This window comes from Hyperolius riggenbachi, chromosome 2, assembly GCF_040937935.1.
Source record: "Hyperolius riggenbachi isolate aHypRig1 chromosome 2, aHypRig1.pri, whole genome shotgun sequence".
Lineage (NCBI taxonomy): Eukaryota > Metazoa > Chordata > Amphibia > Anura > Hyperoliidae > Hyperolius > Hyperolius riggenbachi.
The window spans coordinates 395348112-395365847 of record NC_090647.1 but is presented as its reverse complement, the minus strand read 5'-3'; the positions used below and the strand labels follow the sequence as shown (position 1 = coordinate 395365847).

General features: G+C 48.5%; 1 protein-coding gene across 14 annotated transcripts in view; it reads left to right on the top strand.

The window, feature by feature from the left end:
• PLXNA2 (plexin A2) overlaps positions 1-17736 on the top strand; it is a 3799727-nt gene that overhangs the window by 670889 nt on the left and 3111102 nt on the right. For all 14 annotated transcript variants that reach the window (XM_068269767.1, XM_068269773.1, XM_068269774.1 and 11 more), the window contains one exon: positions 12537-12633. In XM_068269767.1, coding sequence (XP_068125868.1) covers positions 12537-12633 — 97 coding nt within the window. The remainder of the gene's footprint in view (positions 1-12536; positions 12634-17736) is intronic.

Genomic DNA, 17736 nt, shown 5'->3' with positions numbered 1-17736 from the left:
CTCTTTAAGGGGTGCAATTTGCGTGCCCAGGGTGTCACCCCCCACTACTCCTAGGCAAACTCGTTTCCCGACTTGTTAGGGCAGTTTCGCACTCTATGCCCTGCTGCTGCACAATACAGGCACAGCTGTTCTGTCATTCTCCGCCTTCGTTCCACCTGGGTCAGCCTTGACCGACCAATCTGCATTGGTTCGGGCGGTGGCAAGGCCGGGGAGGGTGAGACAGGCGGAGAAGGTGTCACTAGGGGTGTAGCGGATGGTGCCGCGTACGATGTCACCCTGACACGGTGACTGCCCCTAGCCTGCCTCTGGTGGCGCAACCTGCGATCCACTCGAATGGCCGATGATATGGCTTCATCAACCGTCTTGGGCTCAGGCACGGTTAACATTAAGTCGGAGACCTCCTCTGACAACCCAGACAAGAAGTAATCCATTAAGGCAAAGTTGTCAAATCTAGTAGTGACTGACCACCTGCGGAATTCTGCCGCATAATCCTCAACCGAACCTCTGCCTTGCCGCAAAAGTTTGAGCTTCCGCTCAGAGGATGCAGCAAGGTCAGGGTCGTCGTAAATTACGGCCATAGCCTTAAAGAATTCCTCTACCGAGGTTAGAGCTGTATCGGTAGAGGGCAGGTTATATGCCCAGGACTGGGAGTCGCCAGTCAGCAGGGTTTTAATGAAGATGACCCGTTGGGCCTCAGTCCCCGAGGATCGGGGTCTCAACTCGAAATATGACAACACTCTACTCCTGAAATTCCGGAAGTCAGATTTGTGGCCGGAAAACTTATCAGGTACAGGCATACGTATGTCATCACTAGGAGGGGATCGCACTGAATCAACTGACGTCTGTAGGGTTTTCACAGAGCCTGATAAGGCATCAATTAAGGCTTTGTGCTGGCCCAGTGCTTGATGAATGTTATCCACCGAAGTGGCAAGCACAGTCAGAGGATCAGTGCGTGATTCCATCGTTTTTGTGGTCTGGCGTTCTGTAACGATCGGTGGGCGCAGAGAGTATCTGATTACCGGTGATCTGCAGTATCGCCGGAAATACAGATATATACCAGATTATAAGTGATCTGCAGTCTCACCGATAATCCGATATACAAACTAACCTCTGTTCGCCTGAGTAGAGTGTAGTGTTTTGGTGTAACAGTAACACTAGGAGGCCTAGGCCTCAGTGCAGCAAGGAGAACTGCACGGATTCCTTCCGCAGACCTGAGCTCTCCAAGACGGGAGGAGTCAGACTGACAGTAGGAAGGAAAGTCCGAGAGTGACACTCAGGAAGAAGTGTCACTAACAGGACTGGGAACCGCCTCCAATCGTGAGGTCGGTTCTCGAGGTCAGACAAGCCAGGTCGTACACACACGGACAGATAAAGTACAAATACAGTATGCAAAGGCGGAGTCAAAGTACAGGCAGGGTTCGGCAACGGGGTATCAGATATATCGGGGTACAAATTCAGGAGGCAGAAACAGAGTCTAGGAACGAGCCGAGGTTCGGCAACAGAGTATCAGAAATATCGAGGTACAAGGTCAGAGTTCAGGAGGATAGTCGAGGCAGGCAAAAGTCATAACAGAAAATCACAATCAAACTAGTACTTTAGCTATCAATAATCTAGCTAAGTGTAGGATTACAGCTCCAGCTGGTCCCGGCACACTTAAGGATCTGACTACGGATCTGGGTGCTCCCACATATGTGATCGCACGCCAGACAAAGAGCAAGTGAACAACCAGCAGTATATATACTCTAGGACCTTTCCAGGACCTCCCTAATTGCTGGTCCAATGAGAGCAGTGGAATTTGTCAGCTGACCCAGCTGGTCAGCCGACACCCTTCTAACTGCTATTTAAACTCTGCCTCTCTGCTCGCGCGCGTGTAAGTCTGAATCTTGGTGGACTATCAGTCCCAGCCACACCAGTACTGTCATGCAATGTATCTAGTGCGGGGGCCGCCTCTGATGCGGATTCCGCCGCACTGCCTATGCGGCATGCAGCGTTATTTCCGCGTTGTGACGCCATGCTGGACGCGGAAACAGCCGCCTCACCTTGAGAGACGGCGGCATTTCCGCGTTTCCTTACATAAAGGCTTGGAAATGGTTTAGAACCAATTATAATGTACTACAATTAAATATATATTTGTCAAGGGGTACTTGTGATAATGTTTACTATGCTAGGGGGTACTTGGTGAGTACAGGGTTTTAAAAGGGGTACACACCGATAAAATGTTGAGAAACACTGCCCTAAGGCCTCAGAGGTTGAGTCCTGCAGGAAGGGGGCGTCTGTTTTGAGTCCATTTCAGCAGGTGGTTCCAAAGGAGAAACCAGATAGGGACTCTATTTGTGCCACCTCACTTCAGACCTAAGAATCTGCATGTTCGTCATGCTCAGGGAAGTGGCGGTCACTCTGGAAATTGTCCTGTCTATACCAGGAGTAGGTCGTCCAGACAGGCTCCTGTAGTTACCAGACGGCCATTTCCAGTATCTGAGCAGCCTTGGCTCCAAAGGAGCTTAAGAAAGACCGCAATGACTCAGAAAAGTCGAATTGATAAGGATAAGTCTGTATTACATGCGAGTCCCTCAGTTCACTCACCTGTGATAAGGCATGTCGAACCAGAGCATGATATAATACAGTCTGCCACCTCGGTTGGCATCCTCCCTGAGAAAGGGCTTCTGCTGGTAGCAGAGAGTCAGAAACCTTGGATCCCTGCTTTAGACTCTTTTCAGCAGGACAGGAAAAGGTCTGAGGTATGGGGGGTGGTACCTGGTGACATAGTATTGGCTCTGCCCTCCAGAATGAAAAAGGCTAGATCTTCCCTGGTGTCTCGGGGTAGATCTATTGTACGGGGGGATTCCTCTCCCTCCCACCCTGTGTGGTTTGATATAAAGGAGGAAAGTTGTGGTGGTTCGGTTAGGTCGTGTCCGGAGTCCACGCCTAGAGGGGGGGTACTGTAACGTTTGTGGCAGCTGCGGCGAACAGCACCGCCGCCGCAGCTGCCTCCGGCTCCCTACCCTGCAGTGTTCCCGTGCCTTGGGCGTCTAGCACGCCGAGGACGGGTCTTTCGGTCGCACATAGGGCCGCATTGACGCGTGCGCACGCGCACCGTCATAACCTTTATGCGGCCAGGAGACGTGTCAGCTGACCTGCGGGTCGGCTGATGTCTCGCCATGCGCCCGCCGCTGCTGATTGGCTGGCGGCAGGGGGGCGTGCCTCAGGATCTCCTCGGGCTCTTAAGCCCGGAGGAGTCATTCATTCCCTGTCTGCTGTCGTGAATACATTGTGTTAGCGCTCAGACCTAGTGAGGTTCCTGTGAATGATAGATGTATATGCAGTGTTTGCAATATACATCTATCTATAGTTAGCTCATTGATTATATTGTTATTGATTCCTGTGTTTGACTCTGGCTATACTCTGCCTCTGCTTTAAGCTTACTGATTCTGTACTTTTGCCTATCTGCCTATAATCAGAATCAGAATCATATTTATTTCGCCAGGTACAATGGGGGTTGTACCTGGAATTATTTTTGGCACAACAGGGTCGGAGATGGTACAAACACATATGTGCAATCTAACACATACAATCAGGTACAGTAGTACAGTAAGCATATACCTATATATACATAGAGCCCTTAATCTAGTGAAGGACGCGTGGGGAAGTCTGGAGTGCTGTGTGAGGGGAGCAGCCTGCCGTCTACCGGTGGCGCTCGCTCAGCTCCGCAGCAGTCCCAGATCCCCGCAGTGTGTCCTGGAAGAGAGTGTATAGAGAGAGAGAAAGAGAGAAGGGATAGCTAAGAGAGAGTGTAGAAGAAAGAGAGCCAAGGCAGGGGGAGAGACAGAGGCAGAGTCTTTTTTTGGACTGCAGGATACAGTCAGTCAGTCTGAGTAGTGACCATCCCTGTGGAAAATCGCCAGGTGGCCCACCTTACGCGGATCTTCACGGCTGGGAGGTGGTGCAGGCTGACCTGGTCCGCGGCAGTGGCAGGGGTAGACCCTGGGTGGCCGAGCAGGCTGGCGGCTGCGGCTGGTGGAGGCTGTGGCTGATGAAGACCCTCTCTGGATTCCACGTGGGAGGCCCCGCAGGAAGCGGTGGTGGTCAGGCCTCCAGCATGTGGGGTGTCCCACATGCTCCGGCTGGCTTCCTGGACTCCTAGGCCCCATCACAGCGGCCCACGTGGTGGAGGGGGATCCTGTAGCCTCCTCAAACCCGGGCTGGGGAGGAAGGCTGCTAATGCAGTGCTGGTGGCGTCCTGGTCGCCCTGGGTAGCGGGGTACCGTGGTACCACTGAGCTCTGGGTCGCCAGCTCTCCCTTGCCTGCTTAGGTGTGGGAGCCGATCCCTAAGGCCTCTGTCGTAGCGGTGGCTGGAGGGGCTGGCTCGGGGAAGCAGTCGGGCAGCAACTAAGATGCCCGTGCAGGAGCGCTGATCCACCCGAGCAGCTGGTCCTCTGGGTGAGGCGGGGCGCACCCGACCAGCAGAGGAGCCGGTGGCCTGCACAGGCATCATCCTCCATGGCTGGAACGTACGGAGGACGGGTGCCTCTCCCCTGGGAGCCCTCAGTACTGTGGTGGTGTCAGCGCGGGTGGTGTCGCTGATGGTCCGGCGGCAGATCGGCAGAGCTCCATGATGCCTCATCATGCCTGCATGCTGCACGGGGGTCCCCGAGCGAGCAGCTGATCCTCTTGCCGGTCGTCCTCTGCTGCGATCAATGGCTGATAGAGAGCCGGACCGGCAGTGGCCATGTCCTCCGCCTCCTACCTAAGCGAGAGGTGAAGCCAGAGGTGAGTGGAGGAGGGATAGCCCTCTAAAAATATAAAAAAGGCCGGAGCCCTGTGACTGAGGCGTCCGAGTCCGGCGCCATCTTGTTGGTAACAGACATCTATAGTTGCTGAACCTCTGCTCGATTACTGACTGCTCTTTTGCCTCACAATTCTGTACTGTTACTTGCCTCTCTGTTGTCGAACCTTGCCTGTCTGACCATTCTACTCACCAGTGGGCTCTCACCACTCGTGAGGTGTGCTATATTCCCACCAGCTCCTCTGGTGCGGTATTGCTACTTTTCCTTAAAGTGACTAATAGTGCCTTACTAGCTCCACTGGTAAGGTCTAGCTAAGCTATACAGTCACAAGCTCTGCTAATTAGATTGTCACTTAAACTGATAGTATCTTACCAGCTCCTCTGGTAAGGTTTTAGCCAAACTATACAGTTTCCGTACCTGTTAGTATGTAGCCACCCCCTCTGGAAGGCCTGGCCGTACTTATCAGTGCTCTTGCAGCAAGTGCCCACCAGCACCTCTGGTGAGGCCTAGCCTTATTGGTTTCTGAGGCTCATCAGCTCCACTGATGAGCACTCGTTATTTACTCATTATTCCCACCAGCTCCACTGGTGAGGTGTTGCTTAGTGACTGATAGTACCTTTCCAGCTCCTCTGGAAGGTCTAGCTAAAACTATCCAAGTCACTTGTATTACTTTTCCAGCTCCACTGGAAAGGTCGAGACTAGCTACTCTCGTTACTTGTTTAACTAGTTCCTTGCCAGCTCCTCTGGTAAGGACTAGTCAGTCTAATTCTTTATTTCTCATAGTTAGACCTTCCAGGCCCTCTGGAAAAGGTCTGTGTTATTATCTGTCTGATTGCTACTGGTCTCTTGCCAGCTAGCCGGGCAGAAACCTGCAATACTATTTTCTGTGTTCACACTGTTGGTACCTTTCCAGTCTCTCTGGAAGGGTTTGAGCAAAACTGTGCAGTCAGTGTACTGATGGTACCTTGCCAGCTCCTCTGGTAAGATCTCGCAAAACTATTAAAGTTACGGTTGCACCAAGCACTACACACTCAGCTCCTTGTGCTGCTATACTAGTATTATTGGGGATTCTGCAGATCACACATAATCAGGTATAGCGTCTGCATTATTGGTGATTCTGCAGATCACCAAATAATCAGACATCTGAGTTGCGACACCCAACCATTACAATATCACAGCTAGTTATGATGTTAAGGATAATACAGGAACATATTCTTTCATTTTTCTGCCTGTGTCACGTGTATGTCTGCTAGAAGGGAGCTGTTGCCTTGAGTTGCTTGGGGCAAGGAAATGGCTCATTAGGCCTCTAATCTGCTGTCTCAGGTGTGATTGTCTTGACCATATGAAGTACTTTGAGTTTCTGTATGCAGTTCCTCTGAGAGTGGGTCACTGCTAATTGGATTGTCTGCATGGCTTTTTGAACTCAGGAGACGACCCATTGTCCCAATACACAAAGCAAGACTACCAGAGTCTGGAGACAGTGGAAGCTAACACAGAATTGCTTTGAAGTCTGCAAAGTGTGACAGTAAAAGCCTTGAAATTCGCATGTCACAGCTAGCCCAGATGTGACAAGGGGCTCGGCAGACCATGATGTCACAAACGGGGAAATTCCGTTAGTTTTGGGGATGGAACATTCAATGCCCCAGGCCCCCAAGTGGACTATATAACTCAAGCCTGGGACCGTCACAAATCATCTTCTCTTGAGGGTAGCACATCGCCAGAGCTGATCCCGATTGAATCGGAAAATCCGTGTCCCTCCACGGTTGGACATTTGCGCTGGTAAACGTTCACGTTTATTTCCCTTTTATTTTGGCAACTTGTTTTGTGTGTATCCTTGTAACTTTTATTTTGTAACTTTTTTTTACTTTGTTTTGTACATCTTTTGTATATATTAATTTCTGCATTGTTCCACTTTTTTTTCTGGAATATTAAATCATTATTTAATAAGTTTGACTTCTGCTGAACTAAACTAACACTCATAGCCTAGAAGAGACTGAAGTGTAACTGTATAAGTCCATGCCTGATTGTATGACTGAGCAACACTACCGTATAAGATTGTAATTGCATTGTGTGTATGGGGCACTTCTGCGCTGGACGGCAGAGTGGGAAGTCTCGGAGTGGCTAACAGTATCGTTCGGAACGACTGTTAGTGGTTTTGCTTCACTACCGTGTAAGATTGCAATTGTGCGTGTGTGTGCGTGGCGTTCCCATTTTCGGTCTAAAGCGCAAAGCTGACCCGAATACGAAAACGTGGATTGCGTGCTAAGCACTCGACAGCCAAGTGGACTTGTCTAGCAACAGCTAGTGGTGGCAGTAAGAAGCATTTGAGGGGTCACAGCCTTGTTTTTAGCTTGAATAAGGCTGCTCCCCGCTTGATCTGGTCAAACCTGCAGTCGGGAACTGTATACGCAGGCGTGCCGCGGGCTGGTTCCTGACACCACCCAGTACAGGTCATTCCCCTTGAGTTTTTTTATACAGGGGTCCCTCAACAGGCTGGACAGTATGAAAGACGCTATCTGCACAAATTTGGATGCCGACGTACTGTCCATCTCCTCTTGATCTTCCTCAGTGATGTTAGGTAAGTTCTCCTCCTCTCCCCAGCCACGAACAATACCACGGGAAAGGTGAGCAGCATAAGCCCCCTGCGACATCTGCTGCGGTTGTTCTTCCGCCTCCTCCTCAAAAAAAACCCACCTTCCTCATCTGACTCCTCTTCCCCACACGACTCTGCCTCTTCCCCCCCCCCCCTCCTGTGTGCTGCTGCAGGTGTTGAGGAAACATCTGGTTCTGCTGATGATTGTTCCCACTCTTCCGCCTCTTCCTGTTCACGCTCCTCCATAGCTTGATCCACAACTCTACGCACGGCACGCTCCAGGAAGAAAGCATATGGTATCAAGTCGCTTTTGGCGCCTTCAATGCGACTCACCATGTTTGTCACCTCCTCAAATGGCCGCATGAGCCTGCAGGCATTTCACATGAGTGTCCAGTACTTTAGCCAGAACAACCCCATCTCCCCAGAGCATGACCTTTCACTGTAGTTGTACAGATATCCATTAACGGCGTTCTCCTGTTGTAGCAGGCGGTCAAACATGAAGAGCATTGAATTCCAGCAAGTCAGGCTATCACAAATCAAGCGCCTCACCGGCAAGTGGTTTATCTGCTGACTATCTGCCAAGCGTGCCATGGCCGTGTAGGACCGCCTGCAATGCCCATACACCTTCCTGGACTGCTTCAGGACCTCCTGTAAGCCTGGGTACTTACACACAAATCTTTGAATTATTAGATTCAGCACATGGGCCATGCAGGGTACATGTGTCAACTTTCCCAAACTCAAAGCCGAAATGAGATTGCTGCCGTTGTTACACACCACGTTGCCGATCTCCAGTTTGTGCGGGGTCAGCCACTGATCCACCTGTTTGTTGAGAGCAGCCAGGAGAGCTGCTCCAGTGTGACTCTCGGCTTTGAGGCAAGATATGTCTAAGATGGCGTGACACCGTCATAACTGGCATGCAGCATAGGCCCTGGGGAGCTGGGGCTGTGTAGCTGGAGAGGAGATTGCAGCACCAGTAGAGTAGCACTGCTCAGCCGAGGAGGAGGACGACGACAGCGAAGAGGATGTAGCAGGAGGAGTAGGAGGAGAAGGAGAGGAGGTGGCAGCAGGCCTGCCTGCAAGCCGTGGAGGTGTCACAACTAGGTCCGCTGCACAGCCACGTACTCCCTTCTTGCCATCTGCAGTCACCAGGTTGACCCAATGGGCTGTATAAGTAATGTACGTGCTTTGCAGACCAGACATCCGTGGTCAGATGGACCCTTGACCCAACGCTGTGTGCCAGAGATGACACCACTTGCCTTTCAAATTCATGGTACAGTTTGGGTATCACCTTTTATTAGATATAATTGCGGCCTGGTATCTTCCACTGCGATGTCCCAATGGCCACAAATTTTCAGAAGGCCTCAGAGTCCGCCAGCTGGTATGGTAACAGCTGGCGAGCTACCAGTTCCGCCAAGCCATCTGTCAGACGCCGGGCAAGGGGGTGACTGTCAGACATTGGCTTCTTCCGCTCAAAGATTTCCTTCATGGGCACCTGGCTGCTGTGGGCAGAGGAGCAGGAACCGCTCAAGGTGAGAGGCAGAATGGAGGAGGGTGGCTGTGAAGGTGCAAGGGAGAAAGCGGCTAAAGATGCTGCACCTGAAGGAATAAGAGGAGAAGGAGGGTGGCTTTTCTTTTGTGTGCTGCTTTTCCTCAGGTGGTCTTCCCATTGCAGTTTGTGCTTTTTTCGTCATGTGCCTTCGTAACGCAGTTATATTGGTAGGTGAACAGAGGTGCCAGAAGGATAAAAGTACATAACATTTTTAAAAAATTGCTGGGAGGAAGTGGTGGACTCGCCTTTGTTAAAGCAGACACCAAGGACTGTAAATGTATAGATATACACATTTATTGAAAATACCCCAAAGATGCAACGCGTTTCGCGGGCACAGCCCACTTCTTCAGGCAATAAGCAGGAGATAAACAACTGCAAACAAAAGACAGAGGCATAGCTATAAATGTTGCCATAAAAAGATACAAATTGATTATTATTTAGTGTAATAAGAATAGTATTTCAAACATAGTGTTTAGTGATATGTTATAGTAGGGGGGTGATTGCAAGGAATGGGTCAGTGTAAACTACATAATGTGTATACACACTTTTGTTTGCAGTTGTTTATCCCCTGCTTATTGCCTGAAGAAGTGGGCTGTGCCCGCGAAACGCGTTGCATCTTTGGGGTATTTTCAATAAATGTGTATATCTATACATTTACAGTCCTTGGTGTCTGCTTTAACGGAGGCGAGTCCACCACTTCCTCCCAGCAATTTTTTAAAAATGTTATGTACATTTATCCTTCTGGCGCCTCTGTTCACCTACCAATATATTTGAGTCCACCCCAGGTGGAGGGGTGATCTACCCCCTTTCTTCCTATCTACAGAGAGCGACTTCTTAATCCTGAGTGAGGACAGGTCTAATCTCCTCACCTGCCTAATGAGTGGTTACCTAGGTGGTAACCCGTGTTTGTGAGTATTACCATCTCACTGTTTCATTTATCCAATCAATTTTGACATACTACACCATATTGGGCTCTCGATTTCTCTTCAACTTTCGTAACGCAGTTGTCCCTACGGGGGTCTTGGTCTTTCCACAGCTCAATTTTTGGTGGCAGAGAGTACAGATGGCATTGCTCTCATCTGAGGCAGACACTCAAAAAAATGTCCACACTGCTGAGCCCTGGGATGATGGCACTTTGGTGGTGCCGTCAGCAGCTGACGTTGAAGGACATGTTGGCTGGCTGTCCATAGGTGGTGATACATGCCGCTGGATACTGCCACGAGCTGTTTCTGACGACGAGCTCCCCCCGCTTCTTTCAGCAACTCGTCTCCTCCTACTCCTCTCTGAATCTGACTCTGCCTGTTGTTTTGTCCATATTGGGGGGATGAAGTGAAAGGTATGCACTGACTTGACTAATGTGCAGTCACACAGGTGCAGTGAATAGGTATACAGTGACTGCTGGTATAACACTGTGCAGTCACACAGGTGCAGTGAAAGGTATGCACTGATTGCTGGTAGAACAATGTGCAGTCACGCAGGTGCAGTGAAAAGGTATGCAGTGACTGCTGGTATAACAATGTGCAATCGCACAGGTGAAGTGAAAGGTATGCACTGACTGCTGGTAGAACAATGTGCAGTCACACAGGTGCAGGGAAAAGGTATGCAGTGACTGCTGGTATAACAATGTGCCATCACACAGGTGCCTGTGAAAGGTATACTCTGACTGCTGGTGTAATACACTGTGCAGTCACAGATGCAGTGAAAGGTATACATTGACTGGTATTACAATACAATGTGCAGATGTCACACAAGTGTAGTTAACAGGTATGCACGGACTGGGATATAAAACAGCGTGCGGTCACACAGGTGCAGTGAACAGGTATGCAGTGACTGGTATATAAAACAGCGCGCAATCACACAGGTGCAGTGAACAGGTATGCAGTGACTGGTATTACAATGCAATGTGCAGCTGTCACACAGGTGCAGTTAATAGGTATGCACGGACTGGTATATAAAACAGTGTGTGGTCACACAGGTGCAGTAAACAGGTATGCAGTGACTGGTATATAAAACAGCGTGCGATCAGTCACACAGGTGCAGTGAACAGGTATACAGTGACTGGTATTACAATACAATGTGCAGCTGTCACACAGGTGCAGTTAACAGGTATGAACAGACTGGTATATAAAACAGCGTGCGATCACACAGATGCAGTGAACAGGTATGCAGTGACTGGTATTACAATACAATGTGCAGTTGCCACACAGGTACAGTAAACAGGTATGCAGTGACTGGTATATAAAACAGCGTGCGGTCACACAGGTGCAGTGAACAAGTATGCAGTGACTGGTATTACAATACAATGTGCAGCAGTCACACACACAAGTGCAGTGAACAGGTATGAGTGAACTGGTATATAAAACAGCGAGCGGTCAGTCACACAGGTGCAGTTAAAGGTATGCAGTGACTGGTATAACAATACAATGTGCAGTGCAGCAGACACACAGGTGAGGGGGTGCAGTGAAAAGGTAGGCGCTGAATGTGCTGGGCCTGGCACAGTATAGCAGTTAGCAAGGGCCAGCTGCGACAGACAGGGCTGTATATGCAAGTGTCAGTGGGCCACAGAGAAAAAAAAAACATCACAAGAACATTAGCTCTCAAAAGAGCTTTTTTGGGGTGCTTTTTAGCAATAAATATTAGCAAGGAGCAAGCTAACAAGCCTAACAAGAGCCTAGCTAAGCTTTTCCTATATCTGCTGCAACCTCTCTCCCTTCTCTCACTAACAGAGCAGCACACAGAGTGAGAAAATGGCCGGCGCTGCTGCCTTGTATATGGGGGGGGGGGGCTCCAGGAGGGAGTGCAGCCTGATTGGTTGCCACGTGTCTGCTGGCTGTGGCAAGGTCAAAGTTTAGCCCAATGATGTAGTATAGGGGGCGGGTCAAACTCGCATAAAGTTTGCGTTCGGCCGCAAACCACCATTGTTAGCCGTAACTCATTAAAGAGGAATTGTTGTGAAAATCTTTAAATTTAAAACACGCACAAATAAGAAGTACATTTATCCCAGAGTAAAATGAGCCATAAATGACTTCTCTTCTATGTCGCTGTTACTTACAGCAGGTAGTAGAAATCTCATATTACCGACAGGTTTTGGGCTAGTCCATCTCTCCATAGGGGATTCTCAGAATGGCCTTTATCCTTTATAAAGACATTCCTTGAAAATGACTAATACAAAGATGCTAGCCAGCCTCCCTGCTCGCTGCACACTCTTTTGGCAGTTGGACGGAGCAACTGCCATTCACTAAGTGCTTGTAAAAATAAAGAAAACCGTGAGAACTCCCTATGAGAAGATGGGCCAGTCCAAAATCTGTCGGTTATGTCAGATTTCTACTACCTGCTGTAAGTGACAGCAACATAGAAGAAAAGTAATTTATGGCTCATTTTACTCTGGGAGAAATGTGCTTCTTATTTGTATGTGTTTTTAATTTTATGGTTATCGCGACAGTTGTTCTTTAAGCCTGTCACTCTCTCTGTCCCTTTTGGTGTGTCTCTTTAGAATTTTCAAATGTTTGGAGGTATTGATGTTTGTAATTTAATACATACCTTTTTTTGCACTTCCTTGCACTATGGTTGCCACTGTAAGTCTTTTATATATATATTTTTTTTTTTCAGACTGGTATGGAATAGAGCTTCAACTGATTTCTAAAGAGACTGGGAAAGTTTTTGTCAGCTCAGACTTCAAATTCTACAACTGCAGTGATCATCAATTGTAAGAAGCTACTTTTATTCAATATGTTAATTTAAGGAAGAATATAATTTTTCCCCATATGCTAATGCTAATAACATTGTAGTCAACACATTTTCATTTCACGCACACCTACCCCTTCCACATATTGTTCCTATCATAACACTCCTTCAATTTACATTACAACAGTTATCCTCTGAGAGTACACCAGAAAATACAACAGGTGAGGTTGCCCACCCACCTTGATCATGAATATTACCCTGTTTACTGTAGAACATCCACATTTGATATGACGAGGGGGAAAAGGAACTCAAGTCCCTTGCTTCAAATGGGAGCTCCAATGTGATTCTTGCAGAGGTCACCGCCCTTTGGACACTTAAAGAGAAACTCAGACCAAAAATTGAACTTTATCCCAATCAGTAGCTGATACCCCTTTTACATGAGAAATCTATTCCTTTTCACAAACAGACCATCAGGGGGCTCTGTATGACTGATATTGTGGTGAAATACCTCCAAGTAACCCCTCCCACAAGAAAAGTTCGAACTTTTGTCAGTTTCCTGTCTGTGAACCTTATTGCAATGTGGGAAATAACTGTTTACAGCTGTTTCCAACTGCCAAAAACCATGCAGCAGCTACATCACCTGCCAACAGTAAAATGTTCACTGGAGTTCCTCTTTAAGGCCTAGGGCACACCGAAAACCACTAGCAGATCTGCAAAACGCAAGCGGTTTTAGAAGCGCTTTTTCTTATTTTTATGAAGCGTTTCAGCTAGTGTTTTGCGGTTTTGGGTAGCGTTTTTGGTGTAGTACATTTCATATATTGTTACAGTAAAGCTGTTACTGAACAGCTTCTATAACAAAAACGCCTGCAAAACCACTCTGAACTGGCGTTTTTCAGAGCGGTTCGTGTTTTTCCTATACTTTACATTGGAGGCAGAAACGCCTCTGCAATCCAAAAAATGCCTCAGCCCGGGAGTATGCGTTTCAGAAAAACGCCTCCCGCTCTGGTGTGAACCACCCCATTGAAATACATTACCCTAGCGTATCCACTGTAAAAACGCCAGAAAACCCGCTCGGTGTGCACCAGCCCTCTGTCCATATCGAATATACTAATTAGGAGCGGAACAATGTGTGGTGCCTTGACATCTTAAAAAAGAAGCACAGAGACAACGGAAGCTAAAATAGCATAGTATGTTTAGGTTAATGAGTAAATGTAAATTAACAAAACTACTCACAAAGGTAGGTTGCAACAGGGGCAGGTGGAGATGATTAACCCGACTCCACCCGGGGTGTCCAACATAGACTGGACGTGGTCGCTCTCTTGGTAAAAAGGTCTGGACTTTACAATGTTAAACATCATGGCCTTGATTCACTAACCGGCACTAAGCCGGTTAGTGTGCCTTATCACTTAGTGGGCACAAACTACAGCGCTAACCTTATCCGAGGTTAAATGCCAGGGCAGTATAGGAACCCCACAAATGACCCCATTTTAGAAAGAAGACACCCCAAGGTATTCCGTTAGGAGTATGGTGAGTTCATAGAAGATTTTTTTTTTGTTACTCCTAACGGAATACCTTTGGGTGTCTTCTTTCTAAAATGGGGTCATTTGTGGGGTTCCTATACTGCCCTGACATTTTAGGGGCCCTAACCGTGAGGAGTAGTCTTGAAACCAAATGTCGCAAAATGACCTGTGAAATCCTAAAGGTACTCATTGGACTTTGGGCCCCTTAGCGCGCTTAGGGTGCAAAAAAAGTGCCACACATATGGTACCGCCGTACTCAGAAGTAGTATAATGTGTTTTGTGGTGTATTTTTACACAACCAGATGCTGGGTGGGAGAAATATCTCTGTAAATGACAATTATTTGATTTTTTTTACACACAATTGTCCATGTTCAGAGAGATTTCTCCCACCCAGCATGGGTATGTATAAAAATACACCCCAAAACACATTATACTACTTCTTCTGAGTACGGCGATACCACATGTGTGACACTTTTTTGCAACCTAGGTGCGCTAAGGGGCCTAACGTCCTATTCACAGGTAATTTTGAGGCATTTGGATTCTAGACTACTCATCACGGTAGGTGAGTTCATAGAAGATTTTATTTTTTGTCACAAGTTAGCGGAAAATGACACTTTGTGAAAAAAAAAACAATTAAAATCAATTTCCGCTAACTTATGACAAAAAAAAAAAATCTTCTATGAACTCACCATACTCCTAACGGAATACCTTGGGGTGTCTTCTTTCTAAAATGGGGTCATTTGTGGGGTTCCTATACTGCCCTGGCATTATAGGGGTGCTAAACCGTGAGTAGTCGTCTTGAAACCAAATGTCGCAAAATGACCTGTGAAATCCTAAAGGTACTCATTGGACTTTGGGCCCCTTAGTGCACTTAGGGTGTAAAAAAGTGCCACACATGTGGTACCGCCGTACTCAGGAGAAGTAGTATAATGTGTTTTGTGGTGTATTTTTACACATACAGATGCTGGGTGGGAGAAATATCTCTGTAAATGACAATTATTTGATTTTTTTACACACAATTGTCCATGTACAGAGAGATTTCTCCCACCCAGCATGGGTATGTGTAAAAATACACCACAAAACACATTATACTACTTCTCCTGAGTACGGCGATACCACATGTGTGACACTTTTTTGCAGCCTAGATGCGCTAAGGGGCCCAACGTCCTATTCACAGGTCATTTTGAGGCATTTGTTTTCTAGACTACTCCTCACGGTTTAGGGCCCCTAAAATGCCAGGGCAGTATAGGAACCCCACAAGTGACCCCATTTTAGAAAGAAGACACCCCAAGGTATTCTGTTAGGTGTATGGTGAGTTCATAGAAGATTTTATTTTTTGTCACAAGTTAGTGAAAAATGACACTTGGTGAAAAAAACAATAAACATCAATTTCCGCTAACCCTATAGTTTCTATACTGCCCTGGCATTTTACGGGCCCTAAACCGTGAGTAGTCTGGAAACCAAATTTCTCAAAATGACTGTTCAGGGGTATAAGCATCTGCAAATTTTGATGACAGGTGGTCTATGAGGGGGCAAATTTTGCGGAACCGGTCATAAGCAGGGTGGCCTCTTAGATGACAGGTTGTATTGGGCCTGATCTGATGGATAGGAGTGCTAAGGGGGTGACAGGAGATGATTGATGGGTGTCTCAGGGGGTGGTTAGAGGGGAAAATAGATGCAATCAATGCACTGGGGAGGTGATCGGAAGGGGGTCTGAGGGGGATCTGAGGGTTTGGCCGAGTAATCAGGAGCCCACACGGGGCAAATTAGGGCCTGATCTGATGAGTAGGTGTGCTAGGGGGTGACAGGTGGTGACAGGAGGGGATTGATGGGTGTCTCAAGGTGTGATTAGAGGGGGGAAATAGATGCAAGCAATGCACTGGCGAGGTGATCAGGGCTGGGGTCTGAGGGTGTGGGCGGGTGATTGGGTGTCCTAGGGGCAGATTAGGGTCTAATCTGATGGGTAACAGTGACAGGTGGTGATAGGGGGTGATTGATGGGTAATTAGTGGGTGTTTAGGGTAGAGAAAAGATGTAAACACTGCACTTGGGAGGTGATCTGACGTCGGATCTGCGGGCAATCTATTGGTGTGGGTGGGTGATCAGATTGCCCGCAAGGGGAAGGTTAGGGGCTGATTGATGGGTGGCAGTGACAGGGAGTGATTGATGGGTGGCAGTGACAGGGGGTGATTGATGGGTGATTGACAGGTGATCAGTGGGTTATTACAGGGAAGAACAGTTGTAAATATTGCACTGGCGAATATATAAGGGGGGGGGGGTCTGAGGGCAATCTGAGCGTGTAGGCGGGTGATTGGGTGCCCGCAAGGGGCAGATTAGGGTCTGATCTGATGGGTAACAGTGACAGGTGGTGATAGGGGGTGATTGATGGGTAATTAGTGGGTGTTTAGGGTAGAGAACAGATGTAAACACTGCACTTGGGAGGTGATCTGACGTCGGATCTGCAGGCGATCTATTGGTGTGGGTGAGTGATCAGATTGCCCAGAAGGGGCAGGTTAGGGGCTGATTGATGGGTGGCAGTGACAGGGGGTGATTGATGGGTGATTGACAGGTGATCAGTGAGTTATTACAGGGAAGAACAGATGTAAATATTGCACTGGCGAATTGATAAGGGGGGGTCTGAGGGCTATCTGAGCGTGTAGGCGGGTGATTGAGTGCCCGCAAGGGGCAGATTAGGGTCTGATCTGATGGGTAACAGTGACAGGTGGTGATAGGGGGTGATTGATGGGTAATTAGTGGGTGTTTAGGGTAGAGAACAGATGTAAACACTGCACTTGGGAGGTGATCTGACGTCGGATCTGCGGGCGATCTATTGGTGTGGGTGGGTGATCAGATTGCCCGCAAGGGGCAGGTTAGGGGCTGATTGATGGGTGGCAGTGACAGGGGGTGATTGATGTGTGATTGATGGGTGATTGACAGGTGATAAGTGGGTTATTACAGGGGGGATAGAGGTATACAGTACACAGGGGAGGGTCTGGGGAGAATCTGAGGGGTGGGGGAGGGTGATCAGGAGGAAGCAGGGGGCAGTTTAGGGTTTAAAAAAAAATAGCGTTGACAGATAGTGACAGGGAGTGATTGATGGGTGATTAGGGGGGTGATTGGGTGTAAACATGGGTCTGGGAGGTGGGCAGGGGGGGGGTCTGAGGGGTGCTGTGGGCGATCAGGGGGCAGGGGGGGAGAAATCAGTGCGCTTGGGTGCAGACTAGGGTGGCTGCAGCCCGCCCTGGTGGTCCCTCAGACACTGGGACCCCCAGGGCAGGAGGCAGCCTGTATAATAGGCTCTGTATACATTACAAAGCCTATTATACACTTTCCGTGCGGCGATCGGGGTGCTAGTAACCCGCCGGCGCTTCCTGAAAGGCCGGCGGGTTACAGCGCGGGGGGGGGGGCGAAGCCAGTTGCCGGCGGCTGATCGCGTCACGAATGACGCGATCGCCGCATAACCATGCCCGCCACCGCCGATGGGCGTATTGCGGTCGTTTGGGGCCAGCCCTTGCCGCCGCCCATCGGCTTAAGGCGGTCAGCAAGTGGTTAAGTATATATACCTCATTTTTGTATTTTGTGCTATGATTAAAGACGTCCATAACA